This window comes from Triticum aestivum, chromosome 2D (genome assembly GCF_018294505.1).
Source record: "Triticum aestivum cultivar Chinese Spring chromosome 2D, IWGSC CS RefSeq v2.1, whole genome shotgun sequence".
In the NCBI taxonomy this organism is placed as follows: Eukaryota; Viridiplantae; Streptophyta; class Magnoliopsida; order Poales; family Poaceae; genus Triticum; species Triticum aestivum.
In genome coordinates this window covers 159,089,911-159,111,750 of record NC_057799.1, presented here as the reverse complement: position 1 = coordinate 159,111,750, position 21,840 = coordinate 159,089,911, and the positions used below count along the sequence as shown (strand labels likewise).

Below are 21,840 nucleotides of genomic sequence, written 5' to 3'. Positions count from 1 at the left end.
GAGATTGTGTGATGCATATCGTATAATCATACCCACGGATACTTGAGGTGACATTGGAGTATCTAGGTGACATTAGGGTTTTGGTTAATTTGTGTCTTAAGGTGTTATTCTAGTACGAACTCTATGATAGATCGAACGGAAAGAATAGCTTCGTGTTATTTTACTACGGACTCTTGAACAGATCGATCAGAAAGAATAACTTTGAGGTGGTTTCGTACCCTACAATAATATCTTCGTTTGTTCTCCGCTATTAGTGACTTTGGAGTGACTCTTTGTTGCATGTTGAGGGATAGTTATATGATCCAATTATGTTATTATTGTTGAGAGAACTTGCACTAGTGAAAGTATGAACCCTAGGCCTTGTTTCCTAGCATTGCAATACCGTTTACGCTCACTTTTATCACTTGATACCTTGCTGTTTTTATATTTTCATATTACAAAAACCTATATCTACCATCCATATTGCACTTGTATCACCATCTCTTCGCCGAACTAGTGCACCTATACAATTTACCATTGTATTGGGTGTGTTGGGGACACAAGAGACTCTTTGTTATTTGGTTGCAGGGTTGTTTGAGAGAGACCACCTTCATCCTACACCTCCCATGAATTGGTAAACCTTAGGTCATCCACTTGAGGGAAATTTGCTACTGTCCTACAAACCTCTGCACTTGGAGGCCCAACAACGTCTACAAGAAGAAGGTTGCGTAGTAGACATCAGGCTCTTTTCTGGCGCCATTGCCGGGGAGGTTAGTGCTTGAAGGTATATCTTTAGATCTTGCAATCGAATCTTTTAGTTTCTTGTTCTATCACTAGTTTAGTCTATAAAAGAAAACTACAAAAAATGGAATTGAGTTTGCCTCATACGCTTCATCTTTTTAATATCTTTCGTGAGTTTGATGGAAAGGAAAATTGTGCCAAAGTGTTAGAAGAAGAATGCATTAAAATGTTTGGCACTAAATCTTTGAATGATGAGCATGATTGCAATGTTGTTAGTATGAACTCCTTCAATGTCCATGGTACTAATGATGATTGCACTAGTCATGATGAAAATATCTCTTATAAGCATGTCGATTTTTGTGGAGTGCATAGAGTTTGCAAATACATACCAAAAAGGGAAGATAGATTTTGTAAGAGGCACAAGTACTTAGAAACTAAATGGTTGCAAGAGAGGCTAAATGTTAGTGCTGAAAATTTAAAATATCTTAGCCATACTTGTGAACTTTGCAATAAACATGGTCATTTAAATATCAAATGCAAATTGTTTCATGATCGAATCGTGTCCAAAAATTGTGATGACTTGATTTTCCTTGCACATCATAATGAACTTAGTCTGCTTTTGGGTTACGAAGAATTGAAACGTCAAACTAAGTTCATTCCAGAATATAACCTCGAGAAATTCCTCAATATTGATCTAGAAGAAATTTATATGTATTGTGCGGTGAATTGCATTGAAAATCCTTATATTTCCAATTATATAAAGACAAGAAAACAAATAGAGGATGAAGAGAATACTAATGAAAGGGAAGAGGCTTCCTAATATCCTCCTATTATTTCTTATGATGAATCAGGTAACGAGGAGGAGCCTTCTATCCAACCAATCTCATCAATAAGGAGCTCCAAAAAGAGGATTGAACCCACACATGATGTGAAGAATAAAAACAAAAGACGGAGAAGCAAAGGTAGAAAGGTATCCCCCGCCCCCCAAATGATGTTGCTCCTATTACTCATCGTGATGATGATAATTGCTATACTATTGGTGCTATCCATACTATTAATGATGAGAGTGATTATGCTTATGATATGAAAAGGCCCAAGCTTGGGGATGCTATGTTTGAAGAAGATGATGTTTTTGAGAATATATTTGCTGCAATTAATGTTTGTCCCAAGCTTGGGGATGCTACATTTAATGAAGATGATATTTTTAGTCTCCCAAGTTTTGATATGCAAATTTGTAATGATGATAGCATGCCTCCTACTTATGATGATTATATTGATGAAAGTGGGTTTGGAAGAGTGTCAACTTTAGGAAGTAGTGATCCCACTATTTTGGAGGATGTTGAATCTTATTGTTATAATTATGAAAGTGTATTTGGAGAGGTCATGACTTTATTTAGTGATGAATCCACTATTTCGGAAGAGGTTTCAATTGATTATGATGAGAACAAAGTTGCTACTTATGATGATTATTGTGATGAAACTTATACTATAAAGAGTAGTGATGATTATATTTATAAACTTGTCATGATTATGATTACCCTTTTTCTGAACATTACTCATTTAATGTGGAAACAATTTATCGTATTCGAGTCTCTTATGATACTCTCACCATTCCGAATGAGAAGAATTTTGCTTATGTGGAGAGTAGTAAATTTTCTATGCAAGTATGTCATGAAAAGAATGCTTTAGGTGCTGGTTATATTGTTGAATTCATTCATGACGCTACTGAAAATTATTATGAGGGAGTAATATATGCTTCTAGGAATTGCAATAATATCAAGTTTCCTCTCTATGTGCTTAAGGTTTTGAAGTTATGCTTGTTTTGCCTTCCTATGCTAGTTGATTATTATTCCCATAAGTTGTTTGCTCACAAAATCCCTATGCATAGGAAGTGGGTTAGACTTAAATGTGCTAGTCATATTCTTCATGATGCTCTCTTTATGTTTCAATTCTTATCTTTTATGTGAGCATCATTGAAATCATCATGCCTAGCTAGGGACGTTAAACGTAAGCGCTTGTTGGGAGGCAACCCAATTTTAAATTTTGTTCCTTGCTTTTTGTTCCTGTTTAGTAATAAATAAATCATCTATCCTCTGGTTAGATGTGGTTTTATGTTTTAATTAGTGTTTGTGCCAAGTAAGACCTATGGGATAACCTACGGTGATAGTTAATTTGATCTTGCTGTAAAAACAGAAACTTTGCGCTCAGTCCCAGAATTGTTAAAAATCACCAGAAAGTGATAAAATACTGATTCCAATTGCAGTAGATCAATAAAAAATTTCTAGGTCGTCCTATTTTGGTAGATTTTTCTGAGTTCCAGAAGTATACGTTTGATACAGATTACTACAGACTGTTCTGTTTTAGACAGATTCTGTTTTCCGTGTGTTGTTTGCTTATTTTGATGAATCTATGGCTAGTAAAATAGTTTATAAACCATAGAGAAGTTGGAATACAGTAGATTTAACACCTATACAAATAAAGAATGAGTTCATTACAGTACTTTTAAGTGGTGGTTTGTTTTCTTTCGCTAACAGAGCTCATGAGATTTTCTGTTGAGTTTTGTGTTGTGAAGTTTTCAAGTTTTGGGTAAAGATTCGATGGACTATGGAATAAGGAGTGGCAAGAGCCTAAGCTTGGGGATGCCCAAGGCACCCCAAGGTAATATTCAAGGACAACCAAGATCCTAAGCTTGGGGATGCCCCGGAAGGCATCCCCTCTTTCGCCTTCGTTCATTGCTAACTTTACTTGGAGCTATATTTTTATTCACCACATGATATGTGTTTTGCTTGGAGCATCAATTTATTTTGTTAGGTTTTGCTTGCTGTTATTTATAACAATGTTTTGCATCTTTTATTTCAATAAAAGTGGCATTGATAGCCTTTACTATGCCTATTTTACAAGTCTACATGTTGCTGTTTGAAAACAGAAAGTTTACCGCTGTTACAAAAATTCCCTAGAAAAGTCAGAATGTGATAAAATGTTGAAACCTTTTGCATAATAATCTCTGATAAATTTACTACAGTGGGAATTTTATTTCATAATTTTTGGATCTAGGGAAGTATGGATCTTGCTGCATTCTTTACAGACTGTCTTGTTTAGGCAGATTGCTGTTATGTTTGCATTGTTTGCATATGGTTGCTTGTTTAATGATTCTATTTGAGGATAGGACTATTAAATATGCAGAGGCATTTAGTATGCAATGTTGAATAATAATTTTAGTGATTTGCTACAGTAGAGTATGATAAGGTTTTTGCATTGGTTTATACTAACTTATCTCACGAGTCCTTGTTGCGTTTTGTGTGGATGAAGCTTTTGAGAGTTAGGGAGACCGTGATATAAGAGGAATTAAGGAGACACAAAAGCTCAAGCTTGGGGATGCCCAAGGCATCCCAAGATAATATTTCAAGAAGTCTCAAGCGTCTAAGCTTGGGGATGCCCCGGTTGGCATCCCACCTTTCTTCTTCAACAACTGTCGGTTAGTTTCGGTTGATCCTAAGTTTTTGCTTCTTCACGTGATGTTTGCCATTCTTAGAATGTCATTTTCTTTAGCTTTGCTTGCTGTTTGAATAAAATACTAAGATCTTAAATTATTAAATGGGAGAGTCTTCACATAGCTAAATAATTATTTAACTACTCATTGATCTTCACTTATATCTTTTTGGAGTAGTTTGTCATTTACTCGTGTGCTTCACTTATATCCTATGAGTAAATGGTTGAATGAATTGAATATCATAAATCTGAAATTATACATGTTTCATATGCTTATCCCATGGGGAGTAATGACTTTACATATAAGAAGTAGAGGTGGTAAATTTCTTGAAGGTTAGCAAACATTGTATTGGTCACTTGAACAATTCATGAAAGAATATTGAAGGAAGAGAGATTTCACATATAAATATACTATCTTGGACATCTTCTATGATTGTGATCCCCATTAATTATTTTCAAACCTGAGCAAATTAGTTGAAGTTGGACAAGGAAGACAACATAATGAGCTATGCTTGGGTATATTTGTATAGAAGTTATATTGTTATGGATCCTCTAACATGTGGTGCTTGCTATTTAGAATCCTTTGCTAGCCAAAATATCTGTACTAAGTGGGAATACTGCTTGTGCATCCAAATTCCTTGAACCAAGTTTATTCCATGAGTGTCCACCATATCTACCTATATGCGGCATTTACCTGCCGTTCCAAGTAAATTTGCATGTGACAAACTCTAAACCTTCAAATAATAATCTGTTTTGTATGCCCGAATCGCTCATGTAGCGACTAGGGGCCGTCAGTATCTTCCATGCTAGGTGGGTTATTCTCACGATGAGTGGACTCCGCTCATCATTCACGAGAAAATGGCTGGTAACTGGGATGCCCAGTCCTATGATCAAAAGATCAAAAACAAATTCGCAAATAATTTAAACAAAACTCCCCCAGGAATGTTGATAGTTGGACGGCACCCGTTGTTTCGGACAAGCCGTGGAGTGTGAATGTTGGTGGAGGGGGAGTAAAAACTTTACCTTTCTGCGTGGGAACCGCCTATAATGTATCTAGTATGGAAGATATTGGGAACTCTTAGTCGTTATGTTGACAATGAAAGCATACCTCTCAAAATTATTTTCATCTCTGTTTTTGCTTCGAGCTCTGGCACCTCTACAAATCCCTGCTTCCCTCTGCGAAGGGCCTATCTTTTACTTTTATGCAAGCGTTAGTAGTATTCCTTCTCATTCCAATCTACTCTTTAGTTGGCAAGCATCATGTGATGGAAAGATCTAAGCATATATGGTCATTCAAATATATTTGATCATGAATTATTATTGTTGACAATCATCTATATGATAAATAAGTTGGGAGACGAAACATTAAGCCCCTATCTTTCTCTATGTTCGATGGATGCTATTTGTTCTAAAAATATGCTTTGAGTGGTAGCAATCATGGAAGACTATATGATAGTTGAGTATGTGGGATTTGCTAAATCAAAGCTCTGACATAGACTCTTCCTGAAAATAGGATGAATTGTAATTGTTTGATGACTAATAACACGGTTTGTTAGTTTTCAAGAAAGTTTATGATCTATACTTTAATATGTGAATAGCTTGTTACTTGATCATGAAAAGTTCTATGAGTTGAGCTACTGTTATGACATATAATGATGCTAGAAAAGGTGATTGAAATTATCATTGATCAAACTTATGCACCTACTAGCATTCACACTTCATAAATTATTTCTTTTATCATTTACCTACTCGAGGACGAGCATGAATTAAGCTTGGGGATGTTGATACGTCTCCAACGTATCTATAATTTATGAAGTATTCATGCTATTATATTATCCATCTTGGATGTTTAATGCGCTTTACTATGCACTTTTATATTATTTTTGGGACTAACCTATTAACCCAGAGCCCAGTGCCAGTTTCTGTTTTTTTCCTTATTTCAGTGTTTCGCAGAAAAGGAATATCAAACGGAGTCCAAATGGAATGAAACCTTCGGGAGCGTGATTTTTGGAACGAACGTGATCCAGGAGACTTGGAGTTGAAGTCAGGGAAGCTTCGAGGTGGCCACGAGGCAGGGAGGCGCGCCTGCCCCTGGGCGCGCCCCCACCCTCGTGGGCCCCTCGTGGCTCCCCTGATCGACTTCTTTCGCCTATATATATCCATATACCCTAAAAACATTGGGGAGCAGAATAGATCGGGAGTTCCGCCGCCGCAAGCCTCTGTAGCCACCAAAAACCAATCGGGACCCTGTTCCGGCACCCTGCCGGAGGGGGGATCCCTCACCGGTGGCCATCTTCATCATCCCGGCGCTCTCCATGATGAGGAGGGAGTACACCCTCGGGGCTGAGGGTATGTACCAGTAGCTATGTGTTTGATCTCTCTCTCTCTCTCTCGTGTTCTTGAGGTGATACGATCTTGATGTATCGCGAGCTTTGCTATTATAGTTGGATCTTATGATGTTTCTCCCCCTCTACTCTCTTGTAATGGATTGAGTTTTCCCTTTGAAGTTATCTTATCGGATTGAGTCTTTAAGGATTTGAGAACACTTTATGTATGTCTTGCATGTGCTTATCTGTGGTGACAATGGGATATCACGTGATCTACTTGATGTATGTTTTGGTGATCAACTTGCGGGTTTCGTGACCTCGTGAACTTATGCATAGGGGTTGGCACACGTTTTCGTCTTGACTCTCCGGTAGAAACTTTGGGGCACTCTTTGAGGTTTTGTGTGTTGGTTGAATAGATGAATCTGAGATTGTGTGATGCATATCGTATAATCATACCCACGGATACTTGAGGTGACATTGGAGTATCTAGGTGACATTAGGGTTTTGGTTAATTTGTGTCTTAAGGTGTTATTCTAGTACGAACTCTATGATAGATCGAACGGAAAGAATAGCTTCGTGTTATTTTACTACGGACTCTTGAACAGATCGATCAGAAAGAATAACTTTAAGGTGGTTTCGTACCCTACAATAATATCTTCGTTTGTTCTCCGCTATTAGTGACTTTGGAGTGACTCTTTGTTGCATGTTGAGGGATAGTTATATGATCCAATTATGTTATTATTGTTGAGAGAACTTGCACTAGTGAAAGTATGAACCCTAGGCCTTGTTTCCTAGCATTGCAATACCGTTTACGCTCACTTTTATCACTTGCTACCTTGCTGTTTTTATATTTTCATATTACAAAAACCTATATCTACCATCCATATTGCACTTGTATCACCATCTCTTCGCCGAACTAGTGCACCTATACAATTTACCATTGTATTGGGTGTGTTGGGGACACAAGAGACTCTTTGTTATTTGGTTGCAGGGTTGTTTGAGAGAGACCACCTTCATCCTACACCTCCCATGAATTGGTAAACCTTAGGTCATCCACTTCAGGGAAATTTGCTACTGTCCTACAAACCTCTGCACTTGGAGGCCCAACAACGTCTACAAGAAAAAGGTTGCGTAGTAGACATCAGGCACGCCTTGCTAGAGGCTGCTACCAGCCGAGCAGGTCGGAGGTGATCCGACCTGCGACCAAGCCGACTTGAACCTAAGGGGTCGCGCGCTTAAGGGAAGGAACCTGTGAGGCCGGATCGGACTCCACGAGTCAGATGTGATCCTACTCGGACTCGGATCCCGGGCGAACAGATTTTGGGCTTTAGGGTCCGTGCGAGGCCCAAGTGTTGAGCCCGCGACGGACGCCTATATAAAGTGGAGGTGCGGCCCACTCATTCGGTTGATCGCTTCGGCGCTGTTACTAGGGTTGCATGTGTTGTGAATACACCTCCACTCGCCGCCGGTTGTGTGATCGGACCTAGCAGTCCGCCGCACGACGTTCCTCCTGCACGCGCGGATACCATTAAAGGCGGTGCACCTGCGCCGCTCCGGCAAACTTGTACGTGGGATCCGACGACCGGTTGTTCGAGGGAGATCGGACAAGGAGGAGACAAACCACGCGGACGCGCTGCCCCAACTCTTCTTCCGCTGCACGGCACTGCGGGTCTAGTGGTAACGATATGTGATCCATTCCCGTAGCATGTTCCTGGTTGTTCTGCGCGTAGGAAAATTTTAATTTGCAGTCGACGCACCCTGCGGTAGAACCAAACATGCCGGTCAGCCCAGGCGTTTGTCCGCGGTTTGAGAGCTCCAGTTGAGTCGGTTTTTGATCAGGCAGTGACCGGACAGCCTGCCCGGGCGTTTGATAGGCCCAGCTATAGATGTTGTTCTGCACCCTTACTAGATTCCAATCCACCGTGATCGGGCAACAAAAATAAATGATGATGCCGCAATTTCTAAGAACACAATGGCTGGATCAACAGTGGTCTTCGCAAGGGATAGCATAGGAGTATTCCTTGGTGCTTCATCGATACTCTTTCAAGGAGTGGTCAATCCGAAGTCGTTTGAGGCAATGACTTGTCGTGAGGCGTCTCTACTATAAAGGGAAGTTGGTAATCTTGTCACATCGGTTTAGTTTCGCCTCAGCACTCACCCACCAAAATCTGAAACTGACTCGTCCCACTTGACGAAAAACCGGCCCCTCCGTCCCACGTCCCAGTTGAGAAATTAGTCAAAGACAGGTTGCAGTTAAGAATGATCTAGAACTAGTAGAACAATGCCAACATTACATAGTTGTATGTCATTTAGGGCTGTCTAAATTTCATATCACCAGAAGTTGTCTGATATGTCTCCGAATATGTTGATCCCATGAGGTAGTAAGGTTTACAACATTATATTTAGCATACATGCAATGAAAAGTCAAATCATGTATGTGTTCAAGAACTAAGTCCAAAACCATATTGACAGTTTCTTTAATTTCTAAGTTGCAAGCATATCTTTTTTTTTTTGCAATTGTTGGGGATAATAGATGGTTATGCTTGATTTTTGTCTTTCTTATGCCTTTGGTCATCACAGTAATATATATTTGTTGTAATGCATGAATATTCAACTATGATATCAAGTAATTCTTCACTGATTCATCGATGAAATTGCAATGTTGCCCGTAGCAACGCACAAGCACCGTCCTAGTTAATCTTAACGAGCGACCTGCTTTTACATGAATAACGATCGCCAACGACGGATATCAGTTGTGAGAAACTTGAAGAGTTCATCGACAAATGAATATGGACACATTGGATTGGATATCAAATAAAGGATGAATGACTTTCATGAGATGAATTTGTGCATGAGAACTGGGCTTAGAACAAAGAAGCTTTTTTTTGCATTGTAGAACAAAGAAGCTCATCGCCTAGCTCGTAATGCTTTGTATTTGCTTGACGGTTGTTTCTCCTGATGAGCTATGTATCCCTGTAAACATTATCAACTAATAAAGAGTGGGATTTGCCAGAAAAAACCTTGGATCATAGCTCATCCTTGCCCCCTCTTGCTCCACGACCATATCAACCAATGCAAATAGACAATAAAGTTAGCACTTTCGTATACTACTTGACCTTTTTAAATCGCGCACTTTCTAACTAGTAATTCATGCTTAATAACTACCGATCCCTCCGTCTTATATCGTGAGACAGAGGGAGTACAACTTTTTAGGTGGCTAAGATTTAGAAAAAAAAGATGACCAAGAATTAGCGCAAAAAATGTATCAAAAAAGAATTTGCCTACTATTAATTTGCTTGACATGTGTGTTTTCCACATACGTCACATACAACCTGTAGATCTAAAGCAATACTAATGTTCTAAACTGCATAGTTTATAAATTGAAAGGTACTAGTATAATTTTAGGTTAGTGTATGTTTTAAAATTTATGGAAAATCCAGACAATTTTTTTAGGGGAAAATCCAGACAATAAAGGAAAAAAGTTCGCGAACTTCCTCTCACATGATCACGTCCCCGTCCACCTTTATAAATAACCGCTCGTCCTTTCCCCAAATAACTAACCAGGCCCTTTCGTGAACTTCCTCCAACGCCCCCGCATTAGCAGAATTGCCAAGCAAGTCCTTTCCGCTCCACCCGCAAAGTTTTTCCCGCCGCGATGGCATCCGGTTCAGGAAAAGACCGGGACGATGGCAAGCAAGAACCGGCCCGTGTGCACGGGCAACGCGACGACGCCAGCGCCGCCTCCCCCGCTGGGGCGCCGAGCTTTGGGGCAGCGCAGGCGGGCTCCGGTGTCTCGTCGCCACCACCTCACCCTCCTCCGCCCGTCGATGACCAGGCCGGGGGCGGAAGCCGCAGAGCCGGCGAATCCATCTCCTCGCCACCACCTCCCTCTGCTCGGCCCGTCGATGTGCAGACCGGGAGCCAAATCTTCGAAGCCGGGGGATCGAGCTCCGCTGCTGCGCGCGCCGGGGAGCAGGTAATGGCGCGTCTCTTGCGCTTGAGATGTAGCGACCTGCTGTGTTCCCTTTCGAGTTATTCGAGTTCGTCTAAGCGTTTCTTGGTTTCTGCCGAGTAGGCTGGATTGCCGAAGGCCAAGAAGACGATCTTGAGAAAGATAATCAGCTCCGGCAAGGACAAGGTATAGCCTGAATCTTGTGCTTCTTGATTACTCTGTGATTCTTTGCTCTTCTTTGTGCTTTCTTGTGCCAATTCTTGTGTTCGCGATGTGCAATTTGTGGTCTCAGAGTTCGTGTGGAATGTTGGTAAGGATTTAGGGTAAAAGGGATGAAACTTTTGGGCGAATGTTGGGGCCAATCTGGCTTTATGTTGCGCGCAGATTAGGCGGATCCTGACTATTACTCCGTGCTCTTCTTGCGATCTTGGAATATGGAGACAAGTGAACAACCTCTCTGTGATTAGTCAAAAACTCGAATATGTTTAAGATTTGGGTGCTCGTGCCTGTACCAATTCATTCTTGTATCAAGTGTGGTAGCATATTCATCGTAGTTTACAGCGGGGGAAGCATTGGGAACATGTTTTTGTTTTAGGCGTGCATATCTTGATCAGTGCTCCTGTGAAATTTTAGCTAGAAGTCCTAAAGACAAAGGTAAGAGGTTTTAATGTGAATGGATGGTTTTATAGGCATAGTTAATGCATTTGTTTATTCAGGGCTGCATACCTGGACATGATTTCCGTAGACCATTGGTCATTCACATGCAAAATCACTGACCACAGCCCACAAAATAAATAATTAAACTCACTGACCATTTACTCCGAAATTTGGTCTAAAAGATGTGATGTTTGGTTGTTTGGTACTTGAAACCGGCTTGGAAGCTTCACAGCATGATTCTTGTAAACAGTTGCTGAAGTAAGATGTTTCGGATTTTGCAGCATCAGTTGTGCGATACTGCTATTAGATTCTTCAAAAACTCTATCTCTTATTCCCCTGTTTCGTATTCTAAAATCCTGATTGTGATGTTTAATCTGTACAATTACTTCTAAGTTTGGCAAGTTATATATGGATCTTAACCCATCTCTTGTGGAAAAGGTTTTTTGTAGAAAAGGAATCGGAAGCTCGGAGAGACCTCAAGTCGGAAGCTTGGAGAGACCTCACGTGACTCAACAGGTTTGACTCCTTTTAGTCTTTGGTTATTTTCAAAGTGGAAACCCATGAAATGTCGGGATCAAAATCCCAGGTCAGATGGAACTGTGGGCATTCATGGTTACTGTACAAGTAACTGATTTCGTGGAAAATGTTCTTACTTTCTTGTCTGAATGCTTAATAGTATATTACCCTTGCAATGTGATGGAACCAGTAGACTTTATACCATTGAGTGTATGGAACACTACACATATTTTTCTATTTTTAACTCAACAACAACCAATCAGTGTCAATGAAGGGTCTCTTACATTTATTAGCAGTTCCAACCATTTCCAGAGAACATACAAGCCAGAAAAGTGGGAGCAAAACAAAATTTGGATCATATTTTAGATCTGTTGTTGCAAAACAAAGTTTCTATCAGGCTTTAGATCTGTTATTTCCTTGTTCTAATCAGCATAAACTGAATTCTCTTATCTGATTGTGCGGTGCAGGCAATTCCCTATGGGCAAGCCTTAAATCATTATGTTGGACAGATACTTGCACTTTATCGCGACAGAATATATGCTGTGAATGCAATCGGCCTTGGTGACCGCTATTCAGAATTTAGGCCAGTGGAAGAAGATGGGGAGTGTTTCTACAGGAGCTTCATATTTTCCTACCTTGTAATTGTCCTTCTCCTTGTCCCTTAGTATACTACAGGATGCATGTTCCCTGATCTAACTCTCTTTGTTTATGCCAATGTACGACAGGAGCAAGTTCTTGATAGGAAAGGCAGAAATGAGGAACGCCGCCTCCTTGCAGCTATCCAAGAGTTGGCTGAGGAATCTGCATGTCTTGGATGGGCCTCTGAATTTTCTAGGAGCCACGATGTAAGTTCCTGCCTTTTTCCACATTTGTGTTTTTTCCTTGAATACACATATTTGTAAGGGACAAATACAATTCTCTTCAAGTTACTCTCCATGTCAAAATGGATTCAGTTGTCTAACCATCAATCATTTGAAGGGGATGCACAATTGCTTAGCAGTAATGGCATGACATTGCAGTTTACGCCCTGTTGACGCAAGCTCAAGTCTGAAGCTTATTGTTATGTTACAACTTAGGACCCAACTTAACAAAAATACACCTTAAGTTTATTGTAAGGGATACTAGTGTGACAATGTAAACCGCAAGAGTATAATTCTATGCTTCATTGAACACTGAAATGCTTCAGACCTGCTGCTTCTTATGATGTAGATATCTCACCATTCTGTTACTAAGTATTTGTACTCTTTAACTATTGTATAGTAGATCGTTATTAACTGAAGTTGTTCAGGCGAGTTATCCTAATTATGTGTTAATGTCTTGTTATCGAATATTAATAGGTTGCAAGCACTTTTGTAACCTTACAGAGCTGTATGGAATGGTTACCAAATGCGATTTATTAACTCACGGATTGTTTCAGGCATTTAAGGAGTTGATGAAGAAAGTAAAGAGATGGAAGAAAAAACGCAGATTGATCCCCCTATTAACTGACAGGTTTTTGATATGTTTGGTTTTCTGCAATTCCAGCCAAGTGTTGTGGCCGAATGCTTCCATCTCACTGACTTAACCTGCTTCTTTGTCAGGTACAAGCGGAAACTTCTCGAGTTCTTCAGCACTTACGATCAAACAGAAGACAGTGAGAAAACACTTCTCAACTTATCCTTCAGTCATCAACCTATCTTTCCCGGTTCATCCCAATTCATGTTTCTGACACATTGTGGTGGCCAGTTTTTGCTTTCCTCAGATTAGTAGCAGCTACCTGGTTGTGCTTGCACAGGGCGGACTATACAGAGGATATACCTGGACTTGGAGAAAATGACTGTGTGGCAAATGTGAGTATCAGCATCTCTACCTTTTCATCAATGTCGTGCTGAATTTCTGATCCATCCATTCTTGGATACATGACCCTGATATTTCCTGACTCGCTGCTCTAAACAGTGGTGCTTACAGCACGTTACTCCACGCCGCGTGGTGGCGGGCCGTGTTCAGATGTGGGCCTTGGCGGCTGCGCTTCAGGTGTCCCTCGTGCTTGTGCAACTCAATGAGGAAGCGCCTGATGATGTGTACGTTAGTCCTGGAGCTGACGCTGCGCGTGTGCACGTGCTGTTCACGGTCAACCACTACGACATCATCTACCCAATATAAGTCTCCCATTGCTAGGTTAATGTTGAGTCTGGGTGACTGCCCATGAATGCGGGCGGTGCTGAGCTCTAGGTGGTAGATAATTTGGCATACACTGAAGCGGGTGAGCTTATACTTGTACATTCTTCTTCTGATGACATATAAGGATAGAAAAACATTGGTCTGATTAGTTTCTGTGACTAGTTCTGATGTGCTGAAATCATGTATATATACCTCTCATGCCTATTGTTTTTCCTCTGTAACTATTTCTATCTCTATCAAACATGTATGATAGTCGAAGTTGCTCGAGAATGTGCTTGTATGATAATCACAACCTGGTGCTGTTTCTCTCTATATTGCAGTGCGACGTGAAAATTATCAACATTTGACATGAGTAAGTCTGAACGAGGAGAATGTGCTTGTATGACATACAGTAAGTCTGAACATGCTGATTCAGTAGTAGAACATCAACATTTGACATGAAAATTTGTGCCCTTTCGCTTACATTGGCAGAAGCTCTAGTTGCTGCGCTACAAGTATTGCAGAGTGCAATCTTTGGCAATGGCCTCTAGCTCCGGAAGAACGTTGCATGCATCAACGTTTTAGAAGAGGGAAAAAACAAAGAAAGAACGAAATCAAACAACAGTAGTATTATCAGTTTAGAACAACGGGAGCCTTCAGAATTCTGAAGCACAGCATCTTCTCTTCATCTCCCTGATTAGCAGAGAGGCAGGGGCTCGCCGTTCCACTCCTTGAGGCATTCCAGCAGCGCGTCGATGTGCTTACCCTGGTTCATAGCAACAAACACCTTGTCCACCTCCTCCCCGGGGGACCGTGTCTTCTCTCCGGTCAAGTACACCGTTCCCAACTCCTTGCGAACGAACCGGTATAGAGGGTATGACCGGCAGTCAACGATGCGGTTTGGTTCTGCAGCGGTGCCATTCTCCACTGCACCTCTAGCAGCCTCAACCTCCTGAGGTAGTGTCGCACAGAGCTCCTGCTCGAATTTGGCAACCTTGGCAAACACCGAGGTTTCCACGTTGCGCTCAGCCTCACCGTTGGCCAAGGCGTGCTCCACTAGCACTGCTCGCATCTTCTTCATGAGAGGATAGTTGGCGCTGCAAGGGTCATCTGCGTATGCAAACACCGCCTCGCGGTCAATTGTTTGGAGCAGGTCCTTCTCACAGAAACGTGCGTTGTGGAGGCCACCCATGTCATTTGTGATCAGGGTCTTCCTAGCCACTCTTGTGACACAATTCTTGACGGCATTCTTGACATTTTCCTCGAGGTGGCGCAGGTCGATGGCTTGGCACAGCGCAACCAAAAATGTAGAGGACATGAGCTTCAGAATGTCGATGGCCTCGGCAGTCTTACGGGCTGAGATTAATCCGAGGGAGTTAACATCTTGGTTGTGCTGTTCCGCACTCTGGACATGGTTGGTCACAGGGTTGCCCAAGAATTGGAGCTCCGAGCAGTATGACGCCATTGCGATCTCGGCACCCTTGAAGCCATAGTCAAGACTTGGGTTGCGGCCACCAGAGAGGTTGGAGGGCAAGCCATTGTTGTAGAAGTCGTTTACTAGCTCCGAGAACTGGGCAAACATGAGCTTGCCAATCGCAGCAATGGCAAGCCTCGTGTTGTCCATGGACACACCGATGGGCGTGCCCTGGAAGTTTCCACCGTGGATTGCCTTTCCACGAGATACGTCAATGAGTGGGTTGTCATTGACAGAGTTGATCTCGCGCTCGATTGACTTCGTCGCTGCACGGATGACCTCAATTTGTGGCCCAAGCCATTGCGGCGATGTGCGGAGAGCATATCTGTCTTGCTTTGGCTTCATCAATGGGTCGAGCTCACCAAGCTTCTTCGCGAGCATCATGTAGGAGCTGCCCTCCAGGATGTGCTCCATGATGGCCGCGGCCTCGATCTGTCCAGGATGGTGCTTCAACTTGTGTGTCAGGTGGTCAGTGTACTCTGGCTTGCCGTTCATCACTTCGCAGAACACCGCCGACAAAACTTCGGCAAGCACACCAAGAACATTCGCTTCAAAGAGAACTATGGACGCGAGCCCGGAGCCCACCGCCGTGCCATTAACCATAGCAAGGCCTTCCTTGGGTTGCAGCTCGAAGAAGCCGTGCTGGATGCCCGCAATCTTAAATGCCTCGGCGGCATTAACCTTGGTGCCATCAGGAGCCACGGCCACGGCATTCGGGCGGCCGGTGACAAGTCCCGCGATGTAGGAGAGCGGGACGAGGTCGCCGGAAGCGGTGATGGTGCCCCGGAGCGGCAGGCACGGTGTCACGTTGGCATTGAGCAGCGTGGCGATGGTCTCGAGGATCTCGAAGCGGATGCCGGAGTAGCCTTGGAGCAGGGTGTTGACGCGGACAAGCATCGCCGCGCGCGTGGTGGCCGCGGGCAGCACGTGGCCGTCGCTGCCGGTGCCGAACGCCCCGGCGTTAAGGAACCGGATGAGCTCCCTCTGCAGCGCGCCCCCCTCCTTGGTCCTCCGATGGGAGGTGGCGCCGAAGCCGGTGGTGACGCCGTAGCTGTCGGTGCCGTTGGCCATGCTGGTCATGACCCAGTCGCTGCTCTCCTTGACGCGGCCGCGGGCGGACTCGTCGAGCTCCACCCTGGCCCCGTCGGCGGCGGCCACCGCCGCGACCTGGGCGATGGTCAAGCTTGCGCCCTCCATAACCACCACCGGCCTGCGGTACTCCTCCACCATCCGCTTGACGGCGTCCAGGTGGCTCCCCGACAGCGCCTCCGCGGCTTTCCCCCAGTTGAGCGGGTCGGCACTCCGCGGCTCGGCCACGCACAAACCGTCGTTGCCGTTGGCCGCCATTGGTTTGATCTACAATGGATCTTGAAGTCTCGATGTAGCAGTTGTGGGAGAGAAGAGCTCGAGCAGAGACTAGAGGCTGGCGATCTCTACTGTAGCAGCTGAATTTTCTTTGTGGAGATTCTGTGGAGTGGCCGTGAGAGAGAAGAGCTGGATGGAGTGGGAGAGGTGAGGGATGCTCTTCTTGGATGGAAATGGAGGAGAGGGAAGGGATTAAATAGGTAGAGCAACCAGGGTGGGTGGGGAACTGGGGATTGGTGTGGACTGTGACCGGGATGTTAGTGTTGACCGCTGGACTTGGCCGCGGGTGAGCACGAAGGTGGGGTTGGTGGCCTCGTGCGCGTGGACTAGGAAGAAGACGAACAAAGGCAGCTGCTGCGACAATGGGATACTACAGTAGTATATTAGGGGAACGCACGAGTCGACGCCCCTGCACGCGGTTGCTAGCTGATGGTGATGGTTTCCGGCTGCCATTTTCCAGTCGCTAGTTAACCATTCGGCGGCCCTGTTTTGACTTTTTTTCAGTTATTAGGTGTGTCCAAATCCAATTCTTGTATGATCAGGTGAGACTGTTTCTTTACAAATGCATGTACGTACAACATGGCATTTGAGTTTTGACCATGACTTGAAGACGGCAAGGTTCACACAGGAGATTTGGACGAGTTTCACTTGTTCCACGAAAAAAGTTTTCTTAATAATCTGTCCAGGTTAGGTCCCAAGGATTCTCACTAATGCGTGCCAACATGCTTCAGCGTTCAAAATTAAGGGTCGTGTATATGTATGTACTATGTTTGTGTGTTGCGGTATTAGAAGTGCTTTGTCTGGTGGCTAGTTTACACATGAGCGCTATGAACCTTCTATAACCAGTAATCGTGTACATGTAATACACGTTATATCAGAAAAGATATTAATTTCATTGCACGAAAGATGCTGACTGCAAAATGATATTAGGTAGAATATAATTATCACATTATATTACAAAACATATTTTTATTGCGGGGAATATTACAAAACATATTAATTGCATTCCACGTTAATATTAGGAAATATATTCATTATACGTGGATAGTATTAAGTAGGATATAATTATGTGGTTACCACTAAAGTTGATGATGGGTATGGTATTAATTGTACACTAAACATATTTAGCGCTAAACATAAGAGCAACATAGACAATTGGATAGACTGTGGAATAGAGGTATAAATTCATGTTTTTTTGAACCCCGAAACCATAGAACAATTCTTCTATGGTACATTTTTGAATAGAGTTATAAAGTTATGAACAAATATACATGCAAAAATTATTCTACAGCTATCCACTCCAGTTTTTACTTGTGTCTAACATTTATGGCTTCATTATTCATCTAAGCATGGAAAATAGATTATCACATGTCACTTCACATTCATGTTGATCGCTTAAGAGTCTTACTTCAGATAATTGACTTGTTCAGGAGTTAACATTGTTCCATAGTTATCATCCATCAGCCAATGCTATCCCACATGCTGGTGATTATACCCCTTCTAGTATCACCTATGTTGTTGTTCTTTAATATTTTTGTGTGCCATCTAGTTAATATCGAGTACAAACAATACATATTCTGTAGCTATCATTTGTGCTCTCTCTTTAGTTTTTGAGACCTGTTGATGCTAGTTAAGTCCAGTCATATTATTTAAGTCTCCTACATGCACTCATTACATAATCTCACTACTAGTTGTCTTCCATGCATGTCAGATATTATTGTACACACTGATATTGAATATCAGAACAAATCCACTAGAAAAACCTCACAGAGCAATGTAACGGCCAACAAACTCGACGCTAATGATATCTAATATGATGGAGCAATTAAATGTAGTTCTTCAGAAGAGTTACAAAAAGATGATGATTCCTGTTCACTTCATAAGGTCCTTACTCTAACTTGGTCCGTGATATGGGTAGCATCATGCATATAATGCCCTGCAGTGCATCTACTCAGTTGCAATGCCATGTGCTTAGCCTGCTGATCATACATGTAAATATGTCATGTTTTCCTATTTTTAGTACCTATTCCATTCATGATAACATGTTTTCAAATTCAAGTATTGTCATTCTACTCTGACGCAATGCCATTTGCTTAGTTTGGACATCATCCTTCTGAATATCTCATACATTGTTATTCATCAGTATGTACTCTATCCGTCTACCATACCATTTTTTTTACATTGAAGTGTTGTTCTATTGGTCTGCTGCAATACCATCTTAGTTTCCCCATCATACATGCATATGTTACCTTCCTGTTTTTCTGTATCTATTCCAGCTATCATATAGTTTTACATTCAACTAGTGTTTCTTTTACTCTGTTGTCCTATCGTATCCCTACCTCTTACATCATAATCGCTCCGTCCGGATTACATGTCACATAAATGGATAAAAATGAATGTATCTAGAACTGAAATACGCATAGACACATCCATTTATTTCCATATGGAGGGAATACATGTCAATATGTCTTGACTTTCTATTCTTCAGTACCTATTCCATCTCTCTGTTGTAGCATGTTTCATAATTAAAGCACCATTCTACTATATAAGGCTTGCAAGGGGAAGATGACTATGTTATAATCTGAAGGGCTACAAATAAGGTCTTTGCAAAAGATACAAACTCCACGAGATAGTAAACCAACTCCAGTGCTCATAGATACTGCTCCAGCATAGAGAAACCCAACTCCTCTAGGTAATAATCAGATTGCAGTGGCCAAAGAACTAGTCCGCTCCAGTCCAGCAAAAATATGTCAACTCCTTTCTAAGAAGCGTGTGCGTATCCACACATCATGAAATTTTATAGCATTCAAATCATATTTTCTACATGTTTCTTACGCATCTGTCTTGTAGAAAATACGTTTAAAGGATAGAAGACGTTCTAAACTGGGATCATGTTCGAGGAAAGTATCTTGCGGGAATGCTTTGTGCTCCAATGTTGATGTAATTACCTGTTGTATATATCACTATATTTTTACATCAGCGTGTATTTTGTTAAGTAGCATCGGCGTGAATCCAACCTTCAGTACCCTACACCAATTATCTGATCTAAATTTACTTCTAGCAAAATGTATGATTAAAGGCGCTAATGTAGATTTTTGAAAGGAAAACTACCTGATAGTTTTGCATATTGAGCTGCATGATTGTACTATTGTGACGTCCCCGATTTGACCGTACACTAATCATGCACGCAAATGTGTACGATCAAGATCAGGGACTCACGGGAAGATATCACAACACAACTCTAAAACATAAATAAGTCATACAAGCATCATAATACAAGCCAGGGGCCTCGAGGGCTCGAATACAAGTGCTCGATCATAGACGAGTCAGCGGAAGCAACAATATCTGAGTACAGACATAAGTTAAACAAGTTTGCCTTAAGAAGGCTAGCACAAACTGGGATACAGATCGAAAGAGGCGCAGGCCTCCTGCCTGGGATCCTCCTAACTACTCCTGGTCGTCGTCAGCGGGCTGCACGTAGTAGTAGGCACCTCCAGTGTCGTAGGAGTCATCGTCGACGGTGGCGTCTGGCTCCTGGACTCCAGCATCTGGTTGCGACAACCAGGTAGAAAGGAAAGGGGGAAAAGAGGGAGAGAAGCAACCATGAGTACTCATCCAAAGTACTCGCAAGCAAGGAGCTACAATACATATGCATGGGTATATGTGTAAAGGGCCATATCAGTGGACTGAACTGCAGAATGCCAGAATAAGAGGGGGATAGCTAGTCCTGTCGAAGACTACGCTTCTGGCAGCCTCCATCTTGCAGCATGTAGAAGAGAGTAGATTGAAGTCCTCCAAGTAGCATCGCATAGCATAATCCTACCCGGCGATCCCCTCCTGGTCGCCCTGTTAGAGAGCGATCACCGGGTTGTATCTGGCACTTGGAAGGGTGTATTTTATTAAGTATCCGATTCTAGTTGTCATAAGGTCAAGGTACAACTCCGGGTCGTCCTTTTACCGAGGGACACGGCTATTCGAATAGATAAACTTCCCTGCAGGGGTGCACCACATAACCCAACACGCTCGATCCCATTTGGCCGGACACACTCTTCTGGGTCATGCCCGGCCGCGGAAGATCAACACGTCGCAGCCCCACCTAGGCTCAACAGAGAGGTCAACACGCCGGTCTAAATCCTATGCGCGCAGGGGTCTGGGCCCATCGCCCATTGCACACCTGCACGTTGCGTACGCGGCCGGAAGCAGACCTAGCCTAGCAGGCGTTCCAGTCCAATCCGGCGCGCGCCGCTCCGTCGCTGACGTCAAGAAGAGCTTCGGCTGATACTACGACGTCGAGTGCCCATAACTGTTCCCGCGTAGTTGATTAGTGCGTATAGACCAAATGGCCAGACTCAGATCAAATACCAAGATCTCGTTAAGCGTGTTAAGTATCCGCGAACGCCGACCAGGGCCAGGCCCACCTCTCTCCTAGGTGGTCTCAACCTGCCCTGTCGCTCCGCCATAAAGTAACAGTCGGGGCCCGTCAGGAGCCCAGGCCCACCTCTACCGGGATGGAGCCACCTGTCCTTTCAGCCCCCTCATCAGAATCACTTGCGGGTACTCAACGAGCCGACCCGACTTTAGTCACCACATGTGTCATGTATATAAAGTATATAGTATATACCCGTGATCACCTCCCGAAGTGATCACGGCCCAGTAGTATAGCATGGCAGACGGACAAGAGTGTAGGGCCACTGATGGAACACTAGCATCCTATACTAAGCAGTAGGATAGCAGGTAAGGGTAACAACTGTAGCAACAATGACAGGCTATGCATCAGGATAGGGTTAACGGAAAGCAGTAACATGCTACACTACTCTAATGCAAGCAGTATAGAGAAGAATAGGCGATATCTGGTGATCAAGGGGGGGGGGCTTGCCTGGTTGCTCTGGCAAGAAGGACGTGTCGTCAACACCGTAGTCGAACTGGGGGTCGCCGGCAGTCTCGGGGTCTACCGGAAAGAAATATCGGAGGGGGAACACAATAAATAACAGAGCAATCAAAGTATCACAAAGCGTAACATGGCAATGCGCGGTGCTAGAGGTGACCTAACACGGTAGTAGGTGATACTGGCGAAAGGGGGAAACATCCGGGAAAGTATCCCCGGTATTTCGCGTTTTCGGACAGATGAACCGGAGGTGAAATGTTGTAGGTTCACTAGGCTAGGGACGCGTGGCTGACGAACGGGCTGCGTATTCGGATTC

At 43.1% G+C, this 21,840-nt stretch overlaps 2 protein-coding genes across 2 annotated transcripts; one reads left to right on the top strand and one right to left on the bottom strand.

Annotated features, from left to right (window-relative positions):
- Positions 1-10,113: 10,113 nt before the first annotated feature.
- On the top strand, positions 10,114-14,133 carry LOC123052336 (ubiquitin thioesterase OTUB2). Its single transcript, XM_044475476.1, has 9 exons — positions 10,114-10,512; positions 10,612-10,674; positions 11,584-11,661; positions 12,129-12,299; positions 12,387-12,506; positions 13,079-13,152; positions 13,242-13,294; positions 13,387-13,490; positions 13,597-14,133. Exons 1-9 carry the CDS (start codon positions 10,192-10,194, stop codon positions 13,801-13,803), a joined length of 1,191 nt encoding a protein of 396 aa, XP_044331411.1. The 5' UTR covers positions 10,114-10,191; the 3' UTR covers positions 13,804-14,133.
- Positions 14,134-14,170: 37 nt separating this feature from the next.
- Positions 14,171-16,815, bottom strand: LOC123052335 (phenylalanine ammonia-lyase-like). The gene has a single exon (XM_044475475.1). The coding sequence runs from the start codon at positions 16,619-16,621 to the stop codon at positions 14,498-14,500; it is 2,124 nt and encodes a 707-aa protein (XP_044331410.1). The 5' UTR covers positions 16,622-16,815; the 3' UTR covers positions 14,171-14,497.
- Between the last annotated feature and the right edge of the window lie 5,025 nt (positions 16,816-21,840).